Below are 10,000 nucleotides of genomic sequence, written 5' to 3' on the forward strand. Positions count from 1 at the left end.
TTTTTTTTTTTTTTTTTTTTTAATTTTTTACCCATGAATGTCGCGCAGAAATTTTTTACAACGGGCTAATTTCGATCGAAGAAGCAAGAGTAATTTTTTTTTTATAAATTTTTTAAGCCTCAATAATAATGCAACCGATGCAACCGATGCAATGCTCAACAACGCTTTCGACGGATTATCGTTTATTTTGTAATTTGGAATATTACATACGTGATACAATAATTTCTATAATAAAATTAAAAATACTTTCGTAGACATATTTCTTGTCAAAAGATTACAACTTTTCATGATAGAGGGATTTTTTCTTTTTCTCTTTTTTTTTGTTTTGTTCTTTTTTTTTTTTTTTTTTGTTTTATTCAAATCACATCGTCAAAAGGACAATAGAATCGTATGGTTAATTGAATTCAATAGATTTACAGATTAGAATTAAAATTGACATATTTAGATAATTAGATTGTTAGACGATAGATTGGAAATTAAATGGATTAGAATCTTAAACGTAAGATTTGAAATTCTTTAAAAAAAAAAAGTTTTCAATCTTTATAAGAAGCAACGTAGCAATACTTACGAATATAATAATATGTATTTGTTCGACACAAAAAAAACAAAAAAAACAAGAAAAGATAAATAAAATTTCAATAAATTCAACATAATAATTTCATAAAACTTTATCTACAATAAAATTATATCGATTAGATTTTAAATATATGACTTTTATCTTTTTATCTTTATATAGAAGGCAACAATGCAATGCAATCGGATATACGTCTATCTATTCTGACGAATGAGAAGTATTTGTTTGATTAAAAAAAAAAAAAAAAAAAACAAAAACAAAAAAAAAAGAAACGAACTACTATCGAGAAAAAAAATTCTAACATTTAATATTATATAACATTTAATGTTATCCGTGAAATTTCATATTACGTTTAAAAAAAAAATTTCTATATATTATATACCACGTAATAACTTGAAATAAAACAATGAATTAGATTAGATTAGATTAAATCCCAAACGTATAATATGAAATTCTCCGAAAAATCATTCTATCTATCTTTATAGAAAGATAGGAACGTTATACCAATGAATTTAATAATTGAATATATTTCTTTGAACATTATCGAATATAATTACATTATCAAAAAAAAAAGAAAAAAAAAAAAAAGAAAAAAAACTATTTCTATTCTGCCCGAAAGAAAAATTTCGAAATTTCATATTATACGATTTAATATTATTAAAGAAGAAACTTCGTATTACGTTTAAAGCAAAAATTTCGATAAATGTTAGATAATGATTAAAAAAAAAAAAAAAAAGAAAAAAAAAGAAAGAAAAAAATGAAAGAAAAGAAAAGAAAAGAAAAGAAAAGAAAAGAAAACTTATCTGTTATCTTTTATAAAATTAAATGAATTAGATTTTAAACGTAGAATGTATGAAATTCTTTGAAAAAAAAATTCTACCTTTATAGGTACCGAGCAACAATGCCGAGCGATCGAAATCGAGCAAGAATAACCATCGTCGTCGTCGTCGTCGTCGTCGTCGTCGTCGTTGTCGTTGTCGGCTTTCACCACATTCACATCTACAACCAATCGCTTGCCGGTCTTCGAACCGATCGGCATGAAGTCTTACATAAGACCGTTAAATGTCCGGGGTAGAAGAGAAAGAGAAAGAGAAAGAGAAAGAGAAAGAGAAGGAGAAAGAGAAAGAGAAAGAGAAAGAGAAAGAGAAAGAGAAAGAGAAAATATAAAAAGAGATAGACCGTATAAACTATATAGTAAATCATAAATACGTATGCAACAGCATTTATATACATATACACTAATATATATAAAGAAAGCCATATGCATAATCACCGCCATTCGTAATCGTTTAGTTACGTTATGCGAACGTTGTGATTATGCTAATGTCTATCTCTTCTTCTTATCGTTCGTTTGTATGCAAGATCTGTAGTCGCATAAATGCGAATCGATTTTTTTTTCGACTTATCAAATGAATAAGTAACTATTGTACATAGTTATGCCAAAAATGGTCACGAACGGGATCGTGGCTCATCGTCGTTCTTCAGGATGTTCGGCCATGTTCTCGTGATCAAAATGATTTCTCAAGAATTAAATATTGTATTTAATAAATTTACATATTTGTAATGGAGCTAATGAATTTCGAGGAAGTAAGAATTTTATAATTATTATTCTTTTTCATTCTTATTTATTTTTTCTTGCGTGTGTACTTTTTCTTGTATTTTCTTTCTTTTTTTTTTTTCTTTTTATTTTACGAAATTTCGCGTAATGCTTGAACGAAAAAAAAAAAAATGTTCGACAATGCTGAAAATTTATTAGCAAGCGTAACGTATTATCGTTCTCAAATGATCGCTTCAATAAGCAAGCACGCGTATAGCAACGATGGATATGGAAAAGATTAGAGTGGAAAATGGGGTCGGGGAATGTGTGGAAGAGTGTGGAAAGAAGGGGAAATAATTACGAATAATATCCAAAATGAAAGAAAATATTTTAATGCGAATCAAAAAAATTATGTTAAAAAAGTGATTAAATATTTTTTCCTTTTCTTTTCCCTGTATTGTTCTTTCCTGTTTTTTTTTTTTTTTTTTGGTATTTTCTTTTTATTCCTAATATATCCAAAGATCCGTATTAAAGTGTTTAAGTGCGTATCCACGATGGCGAATTTAATGATTAATGAGAATAGAATGAACATTTTTTTAATGTGAAAAAAGAGATAAATGAATTAAAAAAAAAAAAAAAAAAAAAAACAGAAAAAGAAAAAGAAAAAGAAAAAAAAAAGAAGTAGACACGATCAGTGAATATTACAAAGAAAAAACAAAAAGAAATTAAGAAGAAAAAAAGAAATTTTACATGAAATTGTAATAGGACGTTTTAAAAATGTAACTATCCAAAGTAGTTGTTGTTTTTGCTCGGCTGTTTAACTCCATGATCCTTTTTCTTCGGGTGCGTTCGGACGAACGACGAAAGTGTACGAACGAACGAACGAACGAACGAACGAACGAACGAACGAAGGAACGAACGAACGAACGACCGAACGAACGACCGAACGAACGATCGTCGGTCGGTTAAGAAATCATTAAAAAGAAAGACAGGTAAGTGAGTGAGAGAGTAAGTAAGTAAATAAGTGAGTGAGTGAGCGAGTGAACGAGTGAGTGAGTGAGTGACTGAGTGAATAGCAAACTAAATAAGAAGGGTGGGGTCGAGGAGACATGGTTTTCACGAATCCGAGTGAAGGGAGAGAAGTCCTGGTGTTCTCTCGAGGCCAATAACTGTTCGAGCCAATAACTGTCGAGGAAGCATTCAGATATAGTCATAGTAGAACACACAGACAAAACAGTAGGTAACAATCTAAATCTAACAATATTATCCGGACTATGAGACGTTCGAGAAGTACGATCCTATTGGCCCTCCTGTTGGCCGTATTATCATCGTCCGGTGAGTCTTCATTTTTTTTTTTTTTTTTTTACTTTTTTTTTCTTTATATTATTTTTTTTTTTTTTTTTTTTACTTTTTTTATTCTTGTGTCCTTTTTTTTTTACTCATTCGTCGCATACATATATACATGTATTTATGTAATCATGGATATATACAGTTATGGAGTTTTTACTTTTCGTTATTAAATTTTCGTCGCGTTCAGGAGAACTTGTCGTCCTTATAGATCAACGTACGCGAGTGCATTGACGCATCGCATCACAATGATGCAAACATGGCGCTTAAGATACGTCGGTCTGATACATCCCACGCATAAACCATCTTTATTTATCATCGGAATTAACTTTCCATCTCGAATAATCGAATCGGATACGATGACGTTCATCGTTACGCGTTCGACTCGTTCTCACGCGATAGGTCATTTCCTTTCAACTATACTTTTTTCTTCTTACCATATGGACGCTTGTTAACGTTCTAATCCGTAAACGATAAGCACTTATTATGACATAATGATGATCTTTCTATTGTCCTTCGATTGTATTTTTTTTTGTTTTCTTTTTTCTTTGGTTTTTGTTTTTGTTTTTTTCTTTTCGTTTTCGTATTTTTTTTCCTTTATTTTTTTTTCTTTTTTATTTTATGTTATTTCTATTCGTCGTAATCGTGCATCCTTCCTTTTTTTTCTTTTTTTATTCATTTACACATGAAAAACATTTTCTTAGATATTTTTCTTTTCCCTTGATTCATTATAACAATGATAATAATGATAATAATTTTGATAATAATAATAATAATAATAATAATAATAATAATAATAATAATAATTGTTATAATTATTATTATTATTGTTTTATATTGATTTTTTTATATATATATACATATATTTTATATTAATTATTATTGTAAAATAATTATTATTATTATAAAAAAATTATATTAAACAATTATATAAAACAATAATAATAATAATTATTATTATTATTGTTTTATATTGATTGTTTATTACTTTATATTATTATTTTTTACTATTTTATATTCATATTTATTTTTATATATATGCATATATTTTATATTAATTATTATTGTAAATTAATTATTATTATTATAAAGTAATAATACTAAAATAATAATAATAATAATAATAATAATAATAATAATAATAATTGTTATAATTATTATTACTATTGTTTTATATTGATTTTTATTATTTTATATTATTATTTTTTACTATTTTATATTTATTTTTATATATACATATATTTTATATTAATTATTATTGTAAATTAATTATTGTTATTATAAAATAATAATAATAAAATAATAATAATAATAATAATAATAATAATAATAATTATAATAATGATAATAATAATAATAATGATAATAATAATAATCGTGTTCATTATTCCAAGCTTAAAGAACATTCGATATTTACGATGAGAAAGTCTAAGCATATTTACTATCTATTTCGTCCTTGAGATATATAAACATATGTATAGATGAAATAAAAATGTTACCAACGATATTTATAGATTCTCCCTTCGTCTGATTAACTTTCATTCAATGTACAATATATTTCAATCTATGTTCGATTGTATTCAATATAAATAATAATATAAATATTATTTTTATAGTTAAAGCTACTACGCTTTACGGTGCACCGCCATGTCCCGATCCGTACGGTGTACACGCATATGCTCATCCAGAGGATTGCAATAGTTTTTTCTTATGTACGAATGGCACGTTGACACTCGAACATTGTGAAAATGGTTTACTTTTTGACGGACACGGTGCTATACATAATCATTGCAATTATTATTGGGCCGTTAATTGTGGACACCGCCAGCACGATCGTAATTATATCTTAACAAATATTATTTATATCAATTAAAACATCATTGAAATATTTTTCAAAGATATATTAATATAAATTAGAGGGGAGAATTTCTTTCTCCACTTTTTTCTCTTTCTTCATATTAAAAAAAAAAAAAAAAAGAAAAAAACATATGGTAAATAATAATAATAATAATTAATTTACAGTTACACCTTTGAGCTCGCCCGGTTGCGAATTTCAATTTGGACTTTATCCCGATAGTGATACCTGTAGCACTACGTATATCAAATGTGTACATGGACATCCACTTCAAGAACATTGTGATGCTGGTTTAGCTTACGATCCGAAAACTCATACTTGCGTATGGCCTGATCAACTTTTGCCATATTGTAATCCGGAAGCCATTGTTGGTTTCAAATGTCCCCATAAAGTACCAGCACGTAGTGCTGCAGCTAAATTTTGGCCTTTCCCAAGGTACGATATAAATTCAATTATATGATTTATTTCTTCATTCGTTGTAATCATTCGTAGGCATCATTCGTTGTAATCGAATTCAATTATATGATTTATTTCTTCATTCGTTGTAATCGTTCGTTGTAATCGTTCGTTGCAATCGTTCGTTGCAATCGTTCGTTGTAATCGTTCGTTGTGAATATTCATTGTAATCATATGTTGTAATCTTTCGTTGTAATGGTTCCTTGTAATAATTTATAAAGAATAGAGATGTATCTAGGATGAGGAGGAGGATAGGGGAGGGGGGGATGGGATCAAGTAAGGCTAAATATTAATGCCAGAGGTGGAAAATAATATTTGTAATTTTTAAAAAATTTCAATAAGAATTTTTGTCTACAATCAAAATCATATTTAACGAAATAATAGAAAAGAAAATATTAAATTGGAATGATATTTTTAATCTATTTTAACGATTTCTCATAGTTTTTAGAAAATTATCTTAAGATTATCTTAAAATTATCTTAATGTTATAATCTTTGCGTTATCATAATTTTTGAAAATTATTTTATAATTTATCTTAAAGACGTATCCATCCTGTTGTCGTAATTTTTGAACGATCATAACGTTCTAAAAAAGATTAAAAAGAATCTTTGAAATATAACAATTTTTTTAAATGTGAAAAAGAAAAGAAAATATCTTTTATATCCAAAAAAAAAAACAAAAAAAATATTCTGAATGAACTTTTATTCATTGAATTTTTTCGAAAGAAAATGTTCATTACGGAACATTCATTTTTTTTTCTTCTTCTATTTACGTATATCGTATACGTTCGTAGATATTTTTCAAATTAAGTTTCATCCTATCGTCATCGTCCGATTCGTCAATTTTCTTCTAAAACGAAATTTTCTCATGAAATTTTCTCGTTAGATTCCCGGTGCCTGGTGACTGCGGTAGATTGATAACTTGCGTCGAAGGACATCCGCGTCTTTTGACATGCGGCGACGGTAAATTATTTGATTCCGTTAGTTTGAGCTGTCTCGAACCCGAAGAGCTACCACATTGGTACGTACAAAACAAAAATAAAAATAAAAACAAAAACAAACATAGCACAAGTTATAATAGGCAAATTAAAATGTTTTTACTATAATTATCCTTTATAATATTAATTATAATATAATAATAAATAATATATATAATATTTTATTTTTCAGCGCCAATAGCCTGTAATAGTTCGATCGGTTTAATTACATCATACACGTGTAATGGGATCTTTTTTCTTCATTTTTCTTTTCATTTCTTTTTTTTCCCGTTTTTTTCCTTTTTTTTTTTTTTTTTTTTATAAGAAACATGACACACTGTACATGAAGAAGAAGACGAATAATAATAATAATAATAATAAGAAGAAGAAGAAGAAGAAGAATGTGAACGTCTTACGTCATAGTTACAACTACGATGTAAATAATTACAACGGATGAAAAATCTAATATCTATCTTTGATGGGGGCAAAATAAAATATATCGATGAAATATGGCCGTTCATCGTATTGGTCTATAAATATAGATGTATCAATATTCGTTATAAAAATTATCTGTAATATTTTCTATTTAATGATTGACAAATTGAAATAAAAATCTATTAAGGGTTATATCAACGTACGATTATGATAATTGTCATAATAATTTGTCATAATTGTCATTGAACCAATCACACCAATACAATCACAATTTCTTATATCCTTTGCGTGTTAAAATATAAATGAACTAATAATAATAATAATAATAATAATAATAATAATAATAATAATAAAAATAATAATAATAATAATAATAGTAATAGTAATAGATATTAATACTTGGAAAAAATATTTCTCGATATCCTACTTCAAGGTCTCTGAGGTCGAGAATATATTACATTCATACCATACACACAATATTACAACGTATTTACGTATTATTGTTACGAGCAATATCGACAAAAAAGAAAACAAAAAAAAAAAAGAAAAATGAAAGGCCGTAATACATTTGCCTTGACAATTGTTCGATAACGTTCGTAACTATACGAACACATAGTTTATTTTTAATCGAACTACCGTAGTATAATTTTGTTATACTTTTTTGAAAAAAAAAAAAAAAAAAAAAATATATATATATATATATATATATTTAGGTACTGGGAAAATCGTGGAATGAAACGTTTAGCGGCGTCTAAAAAAAATATACAATATACAGTTTATTTCATGTATATTCTACATCGAGCAGGTGTAATTGCGTTTGAACATTTTTAATACGATTAAGAAAATGGTGATGTGTGGGTGGGAGGGGGGGGGAGGGTGAGTAGGAAGGAGGAGGAGGCGAAGGGCAGATAATAATAGTAGAGAAATGGCTAAAAGGAGAAATATTTACACATCTTCACCAAGGGATGAACGAGGGAGCGAATGATGAGGGGTGGGTTTTGTGTTTGTAAAAAAACAAAAAAACAAAAAAAAGAAAGTAAGAAAAACAAGGAAGAAAAAAAAAACAAGAAGAGAAAAATAATACGAAAAACAAGGAAAGATAGAAAGGAAGAAACTTAACGATCTAACGCTCAATTATGCTTACGCTATTACCGAAGGTAATATATAAGTTTCGTTTACTTGCGGACCGAGAACATTAAAGAAAAAAATTAAAATAAAATAAAAACAAAAACCGTGGTAAAGAGGGCCCATAGGGGGTGGGAGGCTGGGAGGTGATGGGTTGGAAACGTATGGGAGAGATACAATTTCTCTCGAAAGTAATCACTATTTTTCAATAATTCTATGATAATGATTTCAACCCCTAATGTTTCGATGCTTTACGACGTAATGGAAGAGAAAATAATAAGTATACGAAAACAAAAAAAAAAAAGAAAAAGAAAAAACGAAAAAAAGAAAAAAAAAGAAAACATTACAATTTGGAAGCTCATTCTCAAAAGCGTGTAACTTTCATCGTTCTTTTGTTTCGTGTGTCCGTCTTTCTGCGTTTGTGTGTGTGTGTGTGCGTGTGTGTTCTTTCTTTTTTTTTTTTTTCCTTTTTTTATCCATATCCTTTTTGCTTTTTTCTTTTTCGTTTTTTCTTTCAAACCATACAACGGAACGATTTAAAATTAATTTCTAGGACGTGCTCGAAGGGGAATTGGTAGGGCACCGGCCGGAAGTGGCGGTACGCCAGGCGGTAAATTTTCTTCTTCGGGTTCTTGCTCGATTCTACCATCTTGCAAATCCCCATCCAAACTGGGTTGCGTCGTTGGTACGTCACAATCCTCGGTAGGTGGTACGACGCATCTCAATGATCGTCTATCGAACACCAACATGGCTGGGCATCTTTGTAAACGTGGATAACCACCTTGGCATTGCCAATAACGATTGCAAGACTTTCCTAATGGTACGTTGCCGTTAGCGTCGTCATTACAAAGTGCTGTAATACATATACACATATATATCATTAATTAATCGTTTCATATACATACACACACACATACATATATATATATATATATATACAGAAAAAGAAGGAAGAAAAAAAAAACAAGAAGAAAAAATCAATGTACATAATCATTGTACAACATAATCATTGAAAAAATCAATGTATATATATATATATATATATATATATATATATATATTTCATATATACATATCATATATAAATTTATACTATATATATATTTATATTATATTATATATAATATGTATATTTTTTACCTATGTATTAACATACTTGTCATTATATATATTATATATAAATTTATATTATACATATATTTATATTATATTATATATAATATGTATATTTTTTACTTACGTATTTACATACTTGTCATTGTTTTATTGTATATAAATATATATATATATATATATATATATATATATATATAAAACATATAACAAAATGACATGTAATATAAAGTAAGTAAGTTACTTACTTATTTACTTAATTGTCTCGAATATTAATCAATGTACTCCTCTCTCTCTTTCTCTCTCTCTCTCTCTTTCTCTCTCTCACTCAATCACTCATTTATTCTTTTCTCTCGAAATCTCGTTTTTCAATGTGGTGGAAGAACAAAAACAGAAAAAGAAAAGAAAGAAGGAAAAAAAGTGAAAAAGAACTGAAGGAAGGAAAAGAAACTAAAAGAATCACGCGAAGGTTAAAGAAAAAAAAAAGAAAAAAAGAGAAGAAAATAAAAAAGAGAGAAGAGATATCGAAGAGAAAGGCATAACGAGTCGAGATTACTTTCTTTTTTTTTTCTTTTTTCTTGT

The 10,000-nt window shown here is 27.6% G+C and overlaps 3 protein-coding genes across 3 annotated transcripts in view; 2 read left to right on the forward strand and 1 right to left on the reverse strand.

Moving 5' to 3' along the window:
- The window catches only part of LOC124431727 (protein obstructor-E-like), a 5,480-nt gene extending 3,113 nt beyond the window's left edge, over positions 1–2,367 (forward strand). The window contains exon 4 of the mRNA XM_046979935.1: positions 1,463–2,367. The gene's annotated coding sequence lies outside the window, so the exon portion shown is untranslated. The remainder of the gene's footprint in view (positions 1–1,462) is intronic.
- Positions 2,368–3,213: 846 nt separating this feature from the next.
- Positions 3,214–7,382, forward strand: LOC124431728 (protein obstructor-E-like). Its single transcript, XM_046979937.1, has 5 exons — positions 3,214–3,446; positions 5,075–5,293; positions 5,481–5,748; positions 6,655–6,789; positions 6,939–7,382. The coding sequence occupies exons 1-5, from the start codon at positions 3,386–3,388 to the stop codon at positions 6,952–6,954; spliced, it is 699 nt and encodes a 232-aa protein (XP_046835893.1). The 5' UTR covers positions 3,214–3,385; the 3' UTR covers positions 6,955–7,382.
- Positions 7,067–10,000, reverse strand: part of LOC124431726 (protein obstructor-E-like) — a 13,853-nt gene continuing 10,919 nt past the window's right edge. Inside the window, exon 4 of the mRNA XM_046979932.1 lies at positions 7,067–9,158. Coding sequence (XP_046835888.1) covers positions 8,848–9,158 — 311 coding nt within the window. The 3' untranslated portion in view covers positions 7,067–8,847. The remainder of the gene's footprint in view (positions 9,159–10,000) is intronic.

The sequence above is a fragment of the Vespa crabro genome, chromosome 22 (genome assembly GCF_910589235.1).
Source record: "Vespa crabro chromosome 22, iyVesCrab1.2, whole genome shotgun sequence".
Lineage (NCBI taxonomy): Eukaryota > Metazoa > Arthropoda > Insecta > Hymenoptera > Vespidae > Vespa > Vespa crabro.

What these genes read in the sequence shown, in the direction of transcription:
- LOC124431728 (XM_046979937.1), top strand. Translation starts at nt 3,386, where the DNA reads ATGAGACGTTCGAGAAGTACGATCCTATTGGCCCTCCTGTTGGCCGTA. An exon ending in GGCCGTATTATCATCGTCCG is followed by an intron (nt 3,447 to 5,074) that starts GTGAGTCTTCAT and finishes TTATTTTTATAG; the next exon opens with TTAAAGCTACTACGCTTTAC. An exon ending in TGGACACCGCCAGCACGATC is followed by an intron (nt 5,294 to 5,480) that starts GTAATTATATCT and finishes ATTAATTTACAG; the next exon opens with TTACACCTTTGAGCTCGCCC.